Consider the following 18,765-nt stretch of genomic DNA (forward strand, 5'->3'; position numbering starts at 1 on the left):
GAGCAAACTCCGCCCACAGTAAGAGGTCTGACCAGTTGTTATGATGGTCAGAAATATAGCAATGTAGGAATTGCTCCAAGGACTGATTGGCTCGTTCTGTGGCCCCGTTAGACTGCGGGTGAAAGCAAGCTTAATTCACAACTGTGCACAAAAGGGTCGCCAGAACCAGGACACAAAATGACTACTCCTGTCCAAGACAATCACCTTAGGTAGCCCATGTAAGTGAAAGATCCCCTGAGGAAAAATGGAAGCCAGTTCCTTAGAAGTGGACAACTTCTTAAGTGGAATATAATGGGACATTTTCGAGAACCGGACAACCACCATAAAGATAACTGTGTTGCCCTGGGAGTTGGGTAACTCCACAATGAAATCCATAGACAGATGGGTCGAGGGCCTCTCTCCATGGGTATGGGTTGTAGGAGGCCAACTGGAAGGTATCATGGAGTCTTACTCTGAGCACACACAGAACAGGCATCTATGAAGGCGGTTGCATCAGCACGTAGACTGGGCCACCAGAATTGTTTGGAAATGGCCCAAAAGAGTTGATTCTTCCCAGGGTGGCCAGCAGGCTTGGGAGAATGGTAAGTCTGAAGCATGACAGTATGGAGACTCTCTGGGACAAAGCAACGGTCACAAAGTTTCTCAGGAGGAGCACGGACTTGAGCAGCAAGAAGAACCCAAAGGAAAAGTAAGACTGGTGCGAACCGTAGCCAGAATACGATTAGGAGGAATAACAGGAACCAGAACCGACTCCATCTTGGAAGTGGAGGAAAATTGTTGTGACAAAGCGTGAGCCCTTACATTCTTAGTACCAGGTAAGAATGAAACAATGTAATTGAAACTAGACAAGAAAAGAGCCCATTGCACCCTTCTGGGAGAGAGGCGTTTAGCCTCAGACAAGAATGTGAGATTCTTATGGTAAGTAAGAACGAGAACCGGCACAGTGGTACCTTCGAGGAGATGTCTGCATTCTTTCAGGGCTAAAATGATCGCTAACATCTCTCTGTCACCAATCTCGTAATTGCACTCCGCAGATGACAATTACTTGGAAAAGTAGCCACAAGGATACAGAGCGCTCTCAGAGGTAGAATGTTGAGACAAAAGGGTGCCAACTCCAGTCTCACAAGCATCACTCTCAAGGATAAAAGGTAACGTAGGATCAGGATGTGCCAACAAAGGCAGCCTTAAGACTCTCAAAGGCCTTAATAGACTCTGGAGACCAACTCTGTGGGTTACCATCCTTTCTGGTCATATTAGTCAGGGGCTTGACCAGAGACGAGAAGTTACAAATAAACTTCTGATAATAGTTGGCAAAGCCAAGAAAATGCTGCAGAGGACGTAAACCCACGGGTCGGGGCCACTGTAGGTCTGCTGAAAGTTTCTCTGGGTCCATCAAAAAAAATAGCAGTGGAAATATCATAACACAGGAATTTAATCTGATGGAATTCGCACTTCTCCAATAGAGATTGTTCTCTCCTAGCACACGACAGACAGAAAATATGAGGATATCGTCAAGATAAACCACCACAAATAACTGCAACAAATCTCGGAGGACATCGTTAATAAATTCCTGGAAAACTGCCGGGGCATTACAAAGGCAATAGGCATTACGAGGTACTCATAAAGGCCTGTTCTGGAATTAAACACCGTTTTCCACTCACCACCCTCCTTAATCCTGACGAGATTGTATGCCCCTCTCAAATCAAGCTGCGTGAAAACCGTTGCTCTCTTTGAGGCGGTCAAATAACTCTGTAATCAACGGAATCGGATAGGCATTCTTAATCGTGAAACGATTTAGACCCCTATAATGGATGCAAGGTCTCAGTTCACCACTCTTCTTCACAAAGAAGAAACCAGCACCAGCAGAAGATGAGGATTTGTGGATGAAACCTCGAGAAAGTGCGTCTGCAACATATTCCTCCATGGCCTTATCCTCCAAGACCGACAAAGGGTAAACCAGGCCATGAGGGGGTATGGCACCAAGTTGAAGGTCAATTGCGCAATCATATGACCGGTGTGGAGGCAAACTACCAGCTTGACCTTTGTCAAAGACATCGCTAAAATCACGGTACTCCTCCGGCAGGGAGGAGAGTGAAGAGGTGCACAGGACCTTGGCTACCTTCTGGAAGCATGTCTTACTGAATTGTGGCAACCAGGAGAGAACCTCAGCCAGAGCCAATCAAAGAGGGGTTGTGCCTCTGTAACCAAGGATAACCAATAACCAGCGGAAACTTAGGTGAGGAAATAACTTGGAATTGGATTATCTCATGGTTAAGAGCCCCTACGGCCATGGCCAGGCTGTAGAGGTCTCCCGTCAAGAGCCTCAATGGCAAGTGAAGTGTCACGCAGCTGCAGTGGAATTGAGTGCTTTGATACAAAGGCAGCATCAATGAACAGGCCTGCAGCCCCAGAGTCGATTAGAGCCTGTGTCTCGACGGACGACTCAGCCCAAGAAAAGGTAACCGAAACCAGGGGCTTATCCTTCTGGATAACTGGGGACAAAACAACGCCACCTAAGGTCTGTCAGTGATAGAACCTCAAGGTTCGGGAGTTCCCTGGATGGGTAGGACAAGACTTCAAAAAGTGACCTGCTTGGCCACAATAAAGGCACAATCTCTCCCTTCTCCTAAGGGTTCTCTCATCTGCAGAGAGGCGTGTGAAGCCCAAGTGCATGGGTTCATCTTCACAGACCGACTCAGTACCAGGAGGCATGGGAGGTGAGGGAGGCAAGGGTGGGACTGAAAAGTTCGGAGACAAATGTACAGGAATCTTCCGCAAGCGCTCCTTAAAAGGGAGTCTTTCTCTGAGTCTGGAGTCAATGAGGATGGCAAAAGTGATCAACTTCTCCAGTTCAGTGGGTATATCTCGGGCTGCTATCTCATCCTTGATGGTATCTGAGAGACCATGAGAAAAAGCAGCCACAAGGGTCTCATTGTTCCAAGCAACCTCTGCTGCCAGAGTACGGAGTTCATTGGCGTAATCGGCAACAGTTCTCGTACTCTGTTTGATGGACATGAGGCACTTGGCAGCAGAATCGGAGCGTGCGGGAACGTCAAATACCCTTTTAAAAGAAGCCACAAACTCAGGGTAACTCAAGACAGCAGGTTTTTGCGTCTCCCATAGAGGGTTTGCCCAGGCCAAGGCTCTCTCAGAAAGCAAAGAAATCATGAAACCTACTTTGCTTCTGTCCGTGGGAAACACCTGGGGCAGGATCTCAAAGTATATCTCAACCTGGTTGAGAAACCCTCTGCATTGGACTGGATCGCCCCCAAATCGCTGGGAAGGTGGAGCCGAACCAGACATACCTCTTATAGAGGTAATACTCTAGGTGGGTGCCTGTACAGAGACTGGAGCAGCAGCAGGGATGGCCTGCAACACAGGTTGTACCGGAGCAGCCACAGTGGGAGATTCCAGGTGCGCCATGCGTCTCAGGAGCGCTTGTAACACCATGGCAAACTGATCCCATCAGTGATCCTGCTCATCCAATCTGGAAAGAATATTACCAACAAGTGAATTGACTGCATCTTCTGAATTCATGGCCTTCGCCTACTGTCAGAAACCATGAATCAGACTGAGACAGAAGTACAGTTAAATAAATAAATGTAAACAGAGTAAACGTAGTCAAAACATAGCCAGAGTTCGGGGACCGAAACGGATAGTCAAGCAAGCCAAAATGTCAGGGAGCCAGAGATAAGCATAGTAGAACAGCAAGCAGGATCTGAAGCCAGAAGGAATGTCAGCCAAGCAAGTCTTTAACAGGAACACAGGAGAGCGTCTCTAGAGATGTGCCCAAGGCGAAAGCAGAGATCATCTGGACAGCTTAAGTAAGCAGGACTGTTGAGTCATCACAGTTGAGTCACTGTGGAGAGATAGGAGCTGGCAATTAGCCGACAGCTGATCGGCCAGCTTTGAGAAGGAAGGGCTGAGCCCAGCCCTGACACATTGCTGGACAGAGAGGGACCTCGGGTAAATGTTAGGGGGGCTGAGGGGGGCTGCTGCACACAGAAAGCTTTTTATTTTAATGCATAGAATGCATTAGGATAAAAAAAAACTTCTGCCTTTACAACCCCTTTAAAGTGGAATTTCAGGCATAACCCAACTAAGGCTAGATCTACTTCCACCCCCATTCTAAACCTATTCTATCTAACCCTGTAAAGAAAAGAACTGTATACCTACCTATTCTGAAACCACTCCAGTTCAGTCACATGGTCTGTACAGGGGCAGCTTCTGTGTAGAGGAGAGATTGCCAACAATGGCTGGAAATGCCTGGGATATGAGATCACCTATAGACTTACTATGGGGCATCCATTGTCGGCTACCCCTCCTTTACACAGAAGTCGCTGCTGTCAGATGATCATGGGACCGGAGCAGATTCAGAATAGGTAAGTATACTGATCTTTTCCTTACAGGGTTAGATAGAATAGGTTTAGAGGGTGGGAGTGAGAATAGGCTTAGCCTTAAAAGGTTTTGCCTGAACATCCACTTTAAAATTTAGCTTTAATGAAATTTTACTAATATAAGTTTATAGTTGTAAACCACATAAAGATGAAAATCACGTTGATTTACATATAGATTTTTTTTCCATTTAGTATGCTACATTTGCAATCACATGCAAATAGCTGTGGAACTAGTCAGCCTGTCATTGATTTTTACAGGTGTATTGTCCATGACTGATCAGAAACATCTGACCATTCAGAAATACACTGATCTGTGTGGTTTATGGTCCTAATGATCTGTGTGCATGAATCCACATTGTGAAATTTGTATTTATTATTATAACACATAAAAATATCCAACTGCTAATATTATTTATGTTTTTTGAGGTATGCGTGGGGAACCTGGAATTCCAGGTGAAAGAGGAAACCCGGGTCTTCCAGGGAAAGTAGGACCAAAAGGCAATCCAGGGGAATTGGGAAATACTGGAGTTGCAGGTAAGCTAGTCCCTCTGATTACATCAGAAAATAATTTATTTTTTTGTGTTAAGCTGCGTACACACGACCGGTTTTGCCGTCGGACTAAATTCTGAAGGTTTCTCTGATGAAACTCCGACGGAATTCCATTCAAGCGATCTTGCCTACACACGGTCAAACTAAAGTCTGACCGTCCAGAATGTGGTGAAGTACAGCACGTATGACGGGACTAGAAAAAGGAAGTGCAATAGCCAGTAGCCAATAGCTTCCGTCTCGTACTTGCTTCAGAGCATGCATCGTTTTTGGTCCGTCGGAACAGCATACAGACAAGCGGTTTTCCCGATAGGAATTGGATCCGTCGTAAATATTTAGAACATGTTCCATTTCTAGGTCCGTCAGAATTTTCAGGGAAAAAAAGTCCGATGAGACCTACACATGATCGGAATAGACAATAAAAAGACTCCGTCTGACTTTTTTCTATCGGACATTCCGCTCGTGTGTACGCAGCATAAGAAGCTCATTCAGTGTTAGAACAAGGAACATCCTAAAAGTAATTGGGCACCAGAGATTGCTGATGCCTCTTGTTTACCTTCTGGCACAGTAAAAACCCTGTTGTAGATGTTTGTGGGAGGATCTATAGGTGTTGTGTGAGAAAACATAATTATTAAATATACAGTATGCATTACCCATAGATGTTTTACAGTTGATCAGCAGCGTACAATTTATGAAATGCATGAAACTCCTCTCCATTCCTCCATCTGGCCCATGCAGGTCTCCCTAAATTTTCACTATGTCAGAAGCCAGCCACATGGCGGCAGTGCAATGCCCAAAAGTGTTTGTAAACAGGAGAGTCATTTTAGGATCACTGCAGAAGCTAGCTTGCATCTGCTTTCCATTTCTGGAAATGTTGTAAAAAACCTTCTTGAGGAAAAGGTTTTATTAAGTTTAAATGTCAGTGTGAGAGTTGTATGGGTACAAAACTTTTTTTTTTTAAGTTTTCAAAAGGATAGCGGAGGTTGAAACACCTGTCAAATTACTGTAGCACTAACCCCCGAAGGAGCTGCTGATAATTGTTTTGGGTCTGCACTCTGCCTCTCAACCCCAGAAATGGACTCAACCCCCTTGGCACAACTGTATAGTAATGCTAGTATAAGACCCAATGGTAAAGAGAAACACAGCAATGACACACTATACTGTATATTTACCGTCACCTTGGTACTTGTCACTTCATCAGCTGTAGTAATAGATAGAGTCTCACACAAATTGTAAGTTAACCATTTAAGCAGTTTACTAAAATACTTGTTTAACACAATAGACACAGTGGCAACCCCAATATAAAGAATGAAAGTAAACAACAATCAATGTGTAATTGAAACCCAGAACTCAATGGTCACCTAGAGACTATATGCAGACAGGCAAGGAGTGGGACTACTGTCCAATATGATAAAGCACTTATATTGAGCACCTTCCCACTCCAACCTCAGAGCACACACACACACCAGATTGGCAGCGCAATATCAAGCACAATGCAACAGTGTGATACAATACATATATCTATATCATATACTCAAGGGCCCCCCCCCCCTAGGTTGCAATGCAGTCCTCAAAATGTAAAGCGAAGCTGTAATGCTTTATAGAAAATGGTAAAAGTCTCTTGTCTTCTTCCTCTTCAGCTAGCTTTTTATATTAGACTGCAGTATTTATAAGTAAGTAAGAAAAAAAAAAAAGGTAGCAAATTATAGTAGAAATGACATGCTGTTAACTGTGTGCCTGCACATATAAAGCACCTGTAGAACTTCTTCCTTAATGAGGGATGGAACTCAGCATTACCTTTGCAGTACATGGAAAAGCAAACCCTGAAGTTCCACTGTACACAGTCTATGGATAAATGAGATCACTTCTGTGGGACTACAGATCCCACCAGCAGTTGGAACTAATTCAAACAGTGCACTATATTGATCTGGGCAAGTGCCCGCTCACCACACCAGGCCCAGATGCTGGTAAGGCTCCTCTCTTAGTATCTCAGTCCGATCCAAGCTGGCGCCGTCACACCGCACCGCTCCTTTCTTGTGGCTGGAACGCAGGCAACCTTCAGAAACCTTGGGTCCTCAAGTCCGTCTACACGCTGATCCAGCTGACTGTGCTCTGGAACACCTCAGAGGCCGATCAATTCCGCTCCTCGCCTCACACGCCGCAGTCTGTCAGTCCCACACACAGACCTCCCTGCAGGCAGCTGTTGAATGGCGTCCCGAGAGGTTGAAAGATGGCCACGCTCTCCCTTTTATCACCTTACCCAGCAGGCTGTTCACTGACTTAGCATTGTGGGTCAGTGAACTGGGCATTGTGGGTCAGTAGTTCCCAGGCTAAGTAAAGCACATGAGTCACTTCCTCATTAACTTCTTTTCCCCTAATGCTTTTCAGCGCCTGTTTCTCAAGAATTAAAAGAGAAGTCTTGACAGCATTAGCATCAGAAGAACACTAGAGGGAGCCAACCCCTTGCTTAAGAAGCAACACATTATTTAGCATGTTAATCTGGTCACAACCCCTGCGTTACATTACTGTTTGCTGTCTGTGTACCATTGGGGTCCCTTCACTTCCTGTCCCAGAGATTCAAGTTAGAGGAAATCTCCCAAAGTGTGGCAGACAAGTCCCTCTAGCAAGGTACCTTCTTACCTTCCCAGTGTTGGGGGCACATGGCCTGTGGTTCATTGTAGAATTTGGAGGAGACCTCATGCGGGGTTGTTTTTTTTTTGCATGAGGTCCCAGTGCAAACACAGTCAGTGCAGCAGTCTAGGAATTTAAAATCTCTGCTCTTGTCCCTCTTCTCTGTGCAGTGCTTCTGAGATGGATCAGGGGGATTCTGATTGTTCAGTGCCGACACTGACCTGTCCGTGAAGCACTGCAGAGAGAAGAGGGAAAAGAGCAGGTATTTCAAATCCCAGACCAATGCACTGTCTGACAGCTCTGCACCCACAGAGGTAAGTACAGTAAGGAGTGGTGGTGGGGGGTGGCTTAGAGAGGGTGTATGGTGTTAGTTCACCTTTTCATTTTTTCTGAGACGTGAAACAACCCTTTAAAAAAGTGGAAGCAAACCATCCAATTGTTTTCAGCCAAGGAAGCTGCCGTCATAGCCTCTATTTAATCTTCAACTGCCACGATTCTGCACATGTGATGAGTTATGACTCCAGCCATTGGATGATTTGACAGTTTGGTTGAGAGCCCAACCAATGTGACAGTTACATTCCTGGCACGTGTGGTGAATGTAACTGTTTTTGAAACGGTTAAATCGATGGGCTTACTTCCGCTTTAAAGGGGAAAAGCAAAGATCAAGAAAACAAAAGTTCAACTTCCAAAGTGTTAAAAATGTATTTTTTCCGGGAGCAGTGACTTTTTAAAGTTTTAGTTGGGTTCACACTGCAGACGGATGCGGCTCGCAGCAGGGGTCCGGTGCCTCCCTGTTTCAGGGATGAATCAGGGCTGAATTTTTGTCTGAATTTCGGCCCTGAAATGAAGCCAAAGACGCACTGGACTCCTGTGCAAGCTGCTCCACAGCCGCCCCAGGGATATGTGAACCGGTTCCATAGAGATCGGGTCACAATCTTCTGTCATGAGAATTGGATGTGGAGAAATCCACATCTAATTCGCACTAGTTTGAACCTAGCCTCATAGTTTTAAATGTTTTCAATTGCACACAAGTGCAAGCACAGCACAATCAGCCACAGCCAATTAGCTTTTGAATTGACACAAGTGGAGCTAGAACTTGTCTTATGCCGTGTACACACGATCGTAATTCTCGTTGGAAAAAGCTATGATGGATTTTCTGACGGAATTCCGCTCAAGTTTGTCTTGCATACACACGGTCACACCAAATTCCGACCGTCAAGAACGTGGTGACGTACAACACGTACGACGGGACTATAAAAGAGAAGTTCAACAGCCAGCGCACCACCCTTTGGGCTCCTTCTGCTAATCTCGTGTTTATCTCGTGTTAGTAGAAGTTTGGTGAGAGACGATTCGTGCTTTTCAGACTGGTGCTTTTTCAGATCGTTTTACTGCTGTTCAGTTTGTGGTTGTGGGTTTGTATCTGGTTTTCAGTGCGTGTAGTCAGTTCGCATCTGTTTTTTAGTGTGTTCTTGTCCGCTCGTTACCGATTTTCAGCTCGCTCTTCACAGGCCTTGCTGTTCTTCAGTGCGTTCTGTTTAGTTCATTCTGTCCAGCCGACCGTTTTGAAGCCATTTTGTGAGTACGTGCTCATCACAGAGTTCGTGCTGTGCGGAAGCTTGGTGTTGGGGTTCTAGCTCTGACCCAAGCCCAGTCCATGAACAGGGTGGGGAGGAGTTCATGCACGAAGAATTGGTTGCTTCAGCGTGACCAATTCTCTCATATGCCTTTGTTGAGGGAGATCCAGGAGAATAACCCTGATTATTTCAAGAATTTTCCCCGGATGACAGACCCCGTTTTTCACCATTTGTTGGCTTTGTTATCCCCTTATATTAGCGGGCAGGATACCTGTATGTGGCAAGCCATCACCCCCGAACAGAGGCTAGTCACCACATGGCGGTACTTAGCAACTGGGAGAAGCCTGCAGGACCTTAAGTTCTCGACAGGCATCTCCCCCAGGTTCTGGGGATCATTATTCCATTGACCTGTTCTGCCATCATCCAGGTCCTGCAGAAGGACTATATTAAGGTAAGATTTCTCCTTTAACATCACATTCTATGTATTTAATGTATGCTAATGTATTGTATTTCTTTCATCATTCCCTAATTACCATGATTGTAACATGCTGTGAATGTCCCCTTCATTCTCATGCATGCTTGAATTTTTTAAATTTCTTTTTTTGGCCTACATGCATATTTGCCTTCACTAACCTCCCCAGCATGCTATCATGGGCCCATACACACCTAAAAAAGGGGGGGGGGGACCAAAGTGGCCCCAGGATTGCCAACAAAGGGAGAAGCTACAACGTAATGAGATCAAAACCAAAAAAGAAAACTTTATTGAAAATTTCATAAAATCAAAAGGTAAGGGATCCCACGTATGCGGAACTGATCCGCACAGGTGGGGTCCGTTCTTCCACAATATCAGGTGACAATAGAGAGTACATATATAAAAGTGACCAACGTTGATATTAAAAATAGACACTGGTGGGTGAACCCACCCCCCTAGTCCCTGAGCTAAATGTATTGATAAATACTGAGGATCCAATGGTGGACAGCGCAGGATGATGTCCACTGGAGATAGCACAAGCAGCTTGAGAGATATCAACGGGTATAATCTAGTAATGAGTGTGCCTGGGCTTGCATAAATGTATATCCCCACTGTGCACAATTAAATCATACAAATGTGCTGTGTGTAGCTGCTGGTTACCAAGTGACAGAAAGAGACAGGGCGGGGAATATTCTAGAAAGAACGTCAGGGGCGGGTGATGCGGGCGTAGTTTCACGCATGCGCAGTATATATAAAGCGTAACACTCGTGCGTCGTACGTACAATCTGTGAGCGGAGGAAGGTGTAGCGGAAGCGCCGATCATTATAATGAAGGTACAATTTTAAGTTGGTGCATCAGTGGCCTATACTGCTTATAGATTGAGGCCTATATTGGGTCAAGATTAGGAGAGTTAGCCTGACATTAGGGTTTGTCTTTTGTTGTGTCTTGCAGAGAAAATGGATCTATTCAATGACGAGGACTTTATGCCCATATTCATTGATATGTACAGGGAGCTGCCCTGTCTGTGGCAGGTAAACCACCCCTATTATAACAATCAAACAAAGAGAAAGGCAGCGTTGGATCAGTTGGTGGAATTTGTGAAGCCGGTGATCCCCACGGCAGACATCCCCTATTAGAAGGCCCTAATTGGTGGCATGAGGAGCACTTATAATAGGGAGCTCAAGAAGGTCCAGGATTCCCTGAGATCACGTGCTGCAGCAGATGACATTTATGTACCCAGGCTGTGGTACTATGACAGACTGCATTTTCTGGCAGGCCAGACTGAACCCAGGCCAGCACTCTCCAGTCTTCCTTCAAGGCTTCCTTCCCCCCAGCTGAGGCTTCCGACGACCAACCTGGGCCTTCCAGGCAGCAACATGTGGAGGAGCCCAGCTTGAGCCAGGTATAGCATTGTTAAAAATATTTCTGGTTGTTAAATTAATGATGTTAAATATATGCTAATTTTGATCACCAATTTCTGATTTCACAAGGTGTTTTACATATCAATAGACATTAGTGGCCACAAATGATTGGGACAAGAATGAAAAATGCTGGGGTTAGAATGATAGTCTTTTCTATTTATTAACATTAAATTTGCAACAGTCATGAGATGAAAATTGTGTGTGATTGATGAACCAAAAACTAAAACAATGTCCCTTTTTCATACACAGGAAAGCCTCAGCCAGGCCGTGGAAAGTGGCAGCCAGGAGGTGGCCGGGCCCAGTAGCCTGCCAGAATTGCAGGTCCCTCTCCTCCGCCTTCCACCAAAAAGTGGCAGGAAGAGGAGTAACGTGAAGGAGGCAGCAATTGGCCTATTTCTGAAGGCTACTCAGAACCCCCTCCCACAGTGTTCAAGAGGACTTTGCATACATTACAGCATGCAAAATGCTGGGAATGGAGGAGGGCCAACGCCTCTGTGTTTTATGGATTTTGTTGATGTAGGCTAGCACAGCGTTCCAGTAAATAGTGATAGTAGTACAGTCCCAAAGACGGTGAAGCAGTGTTGGGCGAGGTAAGGAACACCAGGGACATTGCGCTTGAGTCGGGTGCACTTTGTTGAAGCGAAACGGAAAGTGGGCCCTGTGAATAATTTTGAATTGCGTCTCCCGCCATGTTTCAGATGTTATAAGTTTGCGAATATGCCTGTATCCCTCAAGGATTTTTCCGGCAGATCGTTGTCACCCAGTAAGTGAGACCATTTTTGAAAAGGTTTGAAGCAATACTTCCGTGCTTGGTGTTGTATGAGGTAGGAATATATATTGGATATAGAATAATTATTGCCTTGAAGTAGAGTGTCAATGAATAACGTTTGAAGGGGATCAGACTCAGACCCACAGCAAGACTTTAAATAGTTGGTGATAAAAAAAGATGTGTGTTGGTGGTAGCGAGAATTCCCGCATCAAGGTTTGAAAAGGTTTAAATTCGCCAGGTTTGTCGTGGTAGATGGATGTTATATTCGTAAGGCCCCTGAGTTTCCATTGACTAAAAGTTTTATGTAGAGTGGATGGGAGGAACATAGGGTTGCCTTGGATTTTCAGGTGGCAGGAAATGTTAGATGGCAGTCTGAGTAGTTTTCTGACCTCTCTCCAGGCAATGACTGCATCTCTGAAAAGTACACTTGACTTGAGGTGGGGAGGCAAAGTATTAGGATTAGAATGAAGGATGGCTGAAAGGTCATAGGGGGAGACCATAGCACCTTCAAGTGCAAAATTGGAGTATTTAGATCCTCCAGTCAACCAATCTAGGCCCTGTCTAAGTAAACATGCTAGGTTATAGAAACTTATATTGGGTAGTCCTGCCCCGCCCTCGCCCTTCGGGAGACATAATTTTTGTAGCTCGATGCATGGTTTCTTGTGAGTGTAGTATACAACAGTAAGACCATATAAAAGCAGTTAAGGTTTTCTGGATTTTTTGAACATCAGAGTGTCTCAGTAAGAGAGGTATGGTCTGCATTGGGTAAAGCAGGCACGCAAATCACACCATTTTAAAAAGGTGGCATCTCCCAAAAAGCGAGAGGGGGAGGGCCCCCCAAGCTTCCAACTCCTTCACAATTTTGGTTATTAAGGGGGGATAATTGAGTAAATATAAAGAAGATGGTTCACGTCCTATACGAATACCCAAATATGTGATATGTTGAGTTGCCAGGGCAAATAGAGATAGATGTCTCCATTTAGTAGATAGGCGTGGGTGTAGTGCTAAAACCTCACTTTTGTCAAAATTAATGCGGAAGCCCGAGCAAAGTCAGAAGGCCGTAAAGAGTTGCTTGAGTCTGTAAAAGTCTGATATGGGATCGGTAGAGAATAAGAGTATGTCGTCCGCGAACAGAGCGGAGCGGAGAGTTTGGTTGCCTAAGGTGATGCCACTGACCCCATTAGCTGAGTTGAGTATTCTGGATAGGGGTTCAATCGCTATGTTGAACAACAACGGGGACAGGGGGCATCCCTGTCTCGTTCCCTTTGCTAGGGGGATTGTGTCGGAGACAAAGTCAGGGGTGACAAGACGTGCCGTTGGGGAGGCATACATTTGTAATAAAAATCACATAATTTGACCTGAAAAGCCGAATTGTTCCATCACTCTGAAAAGCCAGGAGAAACTGATGTTATCAAAGGCTTTTTCCGCGTCGAGAGACATAATGGGAACGTCTTGGTCGGGGTGAGTTTTAGCGTATTTTAAAGGCATTAAAACCTTGTGAATGTTCAGGGTAGCTGATCGTCCTGAAACAAAGCCAGATTGGGCTGGGTGTAATAAAGATGGAAGTAGGAGAGCTAAGTGTGATGCAACTATTTTAGACAGGATTTTTACATCAACGTTAATTAATTAAATTGGACGGTATGATCCTGGTAATAGGGGATCTTTGCCTTTCTTGGAAATTAGTTTGATGTGAGCCCGCGTCCCTGTGGGAAGATAGGGCCCTCCATCTCACATGGCTGCATGTACATGTTTCAGGATGTCGGGGATAAAGTCGTTTGTCAGTTTGAAAAATTCCGCCGTGTAACCGTCGGGTCCTGGGGCTTTGGCAGATGCCATGGATTTAATTGTGTGCCGGATGTCATCCACAGTAATAGGAGTATTGAGTGCCTCTAATTGTGCATTTTGGAGTTTGGGCAGACGTATCTTGGTCAGCAGAGCTTCTGCCGTAGGTTGGTCATTTGGGTCAGCTCTATATAAATTAGTGTAATACTCTGCAAGTAGTTTACTAATTTCAGCAGGCGAGGTAACCAGAGAGCCGGCCTCATTTCTCAGGGTAGAGATATGAGTAGGATGTCTTGGTCCTGAACATAATTTAGCCAGCAGCCTGCCCGCCTTGTTACCAAACTTGTGAAAATGAAGAGTAGAGTATGATGTTTTGGCCGCTTCATGTTGTTCTGCCCAAAGATCAAAAGTACGTTTAGCCTGTCGGCATTCTTGTATGTTATCAGAGGTGCGGTTTAGTGTTAGCCGCTCATGAGCCAAGCGTAAAGCTTCGCTGGCCTGTCTATATTGTTGTCTGGTCCGTTTTTTAAATTGGGCGGTATAAGAGATGATTTTACCCCGTAGAAAGGCTTTGCCGGCTTCCCAAAAAAGGTTCGGGTCAGAAATGTGAGCTCCGTTTGTGGAGATGTATTCCTCCCAGGCTTCGTACAGTGTGTGTTCGAAATCTTCACTATCTGCCAGGTACGAAGGGAAGCGCCAGGTAGGGGAGGGAGATGAAGGTTTAGCCTGAGTTATGTGTACAGCAATAGGGCTGTGGTCTGATATTCTGGCATCATGTATGTCTGGGGCACTTATTGTGGAGATTAGAGCAGGGGAGGCAAAAAAATAATCTATGTGAGAAAAAGTGTTATGCGGGGGCGAAAAAAAGGTATATTCTCGATCCATAGGGTGCATTAAACGCCAAACGTTGACGAATTGCATGGAAGCGATGGATTGCGCTAGGAGAGTAGAGTTCAGTACAGGGGGGGTATAGGTACGCGGTCTATGTGACGGGTGATAAGTGCGATCTGCCAGCGTGGACATAACGGAATAAAAGTCTCACCCACTAGGTGTAGCATCTCAGGGGCAGTTAGCACCCATTGCACCAGATCTTGAAAGAAGGAGGTGTCAGGCGAGTTATTAGCATAAATGTTGGTGACAGCAACAGCTTTGTCGCCTAAGGTCAAATGTAGGGTTATTTTGCGGCCTACCGAATCAACCCTGACATCTCTGACAGTGTGACCTAAGTTTTTGTGTAATAGGATAGCAACTCCCGCTTTTCGGCCTACTGCCGGGGAGCCATAGAAAGAACCCACCCACATTTTTCGAAGGCGTGTTAAATCGCCTGCGGACAGGTGTGTCTCCTGGAGCAGAGCCACATCTGCCCGGAGGTGCCATAAGTGTCTAAGTATTGACATGCGTTTATTTGGAGAGCGAAGCCCCTAACATTCCACGAAACCAACTTTAGGTGACTCCCGTCGGTAGATGATGACATGGCTGGAAATAAACAATGTTTTGGGTTAGAGGCTTGCAATGGAGCCTCTCTGTGGGTAGAGTATCTACCATTCGGGAGTCACCACAGCGCTGTAGATCTCCTGAGAACATAGGTACTAGATAGGTAAACACGAATTTCAAATCAGCAATAGAGAACAAACATTAACAAAGCGAATTTTCGGTTAAGGAAAAACAAAATAAACATAGTGGACTTCACTTTTTTCCACATGAGGTTCAACTACCTATCATATCCCCCGCCGGTCGCTAGCTCCTCACGTAGGGGCAGGATGTAAGCTATGGGGAGTGGAGGGAGGGAGGAAAAGAAGGGAAAGATGGGAGGGGGAGGAGGGAGGTAAATGGGTAGAGGGTAACAGGGAAGGGTAGTCAGAGGGGAGAATGTCAGGGAAAGAGCAACTCACATTTAGACACTGGGATAGGCTCAGAAGAGTGAAGGCTTAGCTCATGGGCCTAATCTACGTAGGACCAATGACTGCGATTATTGCATGGGTCCTTAGAGTGAACTTCTAAACAGACAGCATGTGGCCTTATTGGCGACTGGGGTGGTAGGCTATAGAGCAAAAAAAAAACTTTAAGCAACAGGCTGACATAGGTACTGCGTCAAAAAGTTCAGTCGTGATAAGTTGAAAGAACAAATAAAAGTACCTAATAAAAAAAAAGAAAAAAGAGAGATAAAGGGGGGGGGGTAATATTACCCGTCTGTGCAAGCACAAGTGGTGAAAGTGGGTTTCTGAAGTCCTTCAGCGATTCCCAGAGCGGTCCTCCTGGTTGGTGAAGCGGCTGTGTTTATATGGAGGTTTGGTCAGGCTGCGTTGATGTTTAGGCGGTGCAGTTGATGAAGAAGGTGATGTTGATGGTGGGCCCTCTGCAGTGTTGCTGTGTTCCATCTCGGTGCTCCGGGTAGTTAAGTAATTTTCCACCTCATCAGGTGTGTTGAAGGTGAGGTGTTCTCCTTCATGCGTTTGGATGCGGAGGATAGCTGGGTAAGCTAAGGAGAACCGGATTTGGTTGTTATGTAGAGTTGAGCAGATCGGCGAAAACGCTTTACGTTGTTTCATCACCTCCATGGAGTAATCCGCAAAGAGCAGCAATTTTGCGCCATCCACAGTTAAGGAGCGCGAGCGGCAACATTTTTGCATTATGGCATTCTTGTCAGCATAGTTTAAGTATTTAACTATAACATGACGGGGTTTGGCGCGGGTCTCTGAGTATTGACCCATGCGGTGTGCACATTCAATAGTGCAGGGTATGCAGAGGCCCACTTGCTCTGGGATAGTTTTTGCGCAAATATTAGTGAGCTGGGAAGCGGAAACCGTTTCTGGTAAACTGATTATGCGCAAATTGTTCCTTCTCGAACAATTTTCCAAATCTTCGAGTTTATCCCATATGTCCCTGTTTGTGGCAGTAATGCGTGCGATCGCGGCAGATGAAGCTGTGCATTCATCCTCAAGGGATGATATCCTCTCTTCCACCTGAGTGATTCGCTGTGCCTGAGCTTGAATTTCTATATGGAGCTGCTCCAGTTCTCTGTGAACTGCTGCATCCACAGTGGCTGCTAATGTGGGTCCCAGCAGTGTTACCACTGCTTGTGCGATGCCAGCAGGGGAGGCAGGATCCGTACCTGCCATTTCTGGAGCCGGAGGATGCTGTGGCTGCGTCTGCAGCAGCTCTGGTGTGCCTGGGGCGGCTGCCATCTTGGCTGTGTCGGCCACTGTTTCTCCCGCGGGGGTATCGTGGAGGATACCGCCCGTGCATACGATCGCTCTAAAAAGCGATCCATGAGTGCCCACAGTGAAGCAGGGAAAGAGGGGGGTCTCCCCAAAGCAGTAGCCGGGTTTATATGCTAGTTGTGTGAGAAGCGCTGCAGGAGCTGGAGCTATTCACCTCCTCCTCATGTGGCGCCGGAACCGGAAGTCATAATAGTCTTTTATGTGTGTGACCTATGCCTCTCGCCTTTTTAGCCCGGATGAGCCTGATGAAAGCGCAGCGTGCTCTTTTCCCCCTCCATAGATATCTGTTTTTCAATGATTGTATCTGTGAGAAAAATGAATTTGGGACTGGGATGGGCAGTGTTCTAAATAGGTAAAGAAGCTGTGGAAGAATTTGCATTTAAATGCAGCCAGCCTACCTGTCCAGGATAATTCATGTTTCCCTAAGTTATCCAGTTTGGAAAGTATGGAGTGAAGGAAAGTTAGATAGTTTTCTTTGACGAGATCAGCTATTTGGGGGGTAAGAGTGATAGATAATAAAGGCTTTTTAAAACAAATAACAAACATATTATATTTACCTGCTCTGTGCAAAACCACTGCACAGAGCAGGTCCCCCATCGGCACTCTTGGCCCCTCCCTCCTGCCCCCAGAGCAAGCAGCTTGCAATGGTGGCACTCAAGCAGTCTCGTTCACGAGTCGGGGCTCTGTGTGTTCATTCACACACAGAGCTGTGGCTCGGCCCTGCCCCGCCTCCTATCTCTGCTCATTGGCTCACTGGCTGTGATTAACAGCAGTGGGAGCCAATGGCTCCTGCTCCTATCTCATCCAAAATTAACATCTAAAATTTTTACACAGCAACCAAAGTAATTTTACACACCTAAAATTAGTTATCCTACAGAAGAATGAACTTAAAGTGAAAAATATTACTTTCAAAGCAAGCTATAACCAGGCAAAAATGTACATGAAACACAAACTAAATAGAAAAAAAATTAGCCTCCAGGCTAATGACTATCATTCCTTCTCTCATAGACAGAGACCAGTCGTGGTTCGTTAGAGGTCGTCAGTCTGACAGAGTTCACATCTTCTGGTTGTTCTTATGGAATTTGGCTTCTCAGATAGGATCCTAGCGGCCATTATGGCCATCTACTCAGTCCCCACAGCAAGTGTATATGTAGCAGAGATGCTATCATCCCCATTCAGTATAACTAATAGCATATCCAAACAAGTAAACTCGCCACTCCAGGTGAGACAGGAAGTCTGATGATCTAACGGGTGCCCGCCCCGGCTCGCCTCCGCATGCAATCAAAATAGAAGAAATGGTCTGCACTCCGCAATCAATCAAAATTCTTTATTGGAACATCCCAAGTGCTAACAAGAACAGAGAGCTGGTAGACAGGTTTCACACACTTCACATGGGCTTAATCATTACACAGAAATATCGGCATGATCATCCTTATATAACCCCACCTAATTCTATAACAGGTGACACATTCATTAATTTGCAGACTTCCTGTTGCATGTAATTCACGTAAGAAACATAAGAAAAACCCATATAGAAAATATTTAGATCATGGAGGACACCATACTTTGGATGATTTCCCTTTGGTTACTATATATATATATCAGGGGTGTCAAACTCAAATACATCGGGGGCCGCTTTAGCAGTATAGTTGCCCTCAAAGGGCCGGTTGTATCTGTAGGACTAGGGGCGCGCTACAAAGATTTCTGGGTTCAGGAGCACGCTATGTACAGAGTGCCGGCTTCAGGAGCGGGCTACGTACAGAGTGCCGGCTTCAGGAGCGGGCTACGTACAGAGTGCCGGCTTCAGGAGCGGGCTATGTACAGAGTGCCAGTTTCAGGAGCGGGCTACGTACACAGAGTGCCGGCTTCTGGAGCACGCTATGTACACAGAGTGCCGGCTTCAGGAGCACGCTACGTACAGAGAGTGCTGACTTCAGGAGCACGCTATGTAC

General features: G+C 45.7%; 1 protein-coding gene across 3 annotated transcripts in view; it reads left to right on the forward strand.

Moving 5' to 3' along the window:
* Positions 1-18,765, forward strand: part of LOC141106244 (pulmonary surfactant-associated protein D-like) — a 106,271-nt gene that overhangs the window by 20,368 nt on the left and 67,138 nt on the right. For all 3 annotated transcript variants that reach the window (XM_073596860.1, XM_073596861.1, XM_073596859.1), the window contains exon 3: positions 4,824-4,931. In XM_073596860.1, coding sequence (XP_073452961.1) covers positions 4,824-4,931 — 108 coding nt within the window. The remainder of the gene's footprint in view (positions 1-4,823; positions 4,932-18,765) is intronic.

Source organism: Aquarana catesbeiana, linkage group LG08, assembly GCF_042186555.1.
Source record: "Aquarana catesbeiana isolate 2022-GZ linkage group LG08, ASM4218655v1, whole genome shotgun sequence".
NCBI lineage: Eukaryota > Metazoa > Chordata > Amphibia > Anura > Ranidae > Aquarana > Aquarana catesbeiana.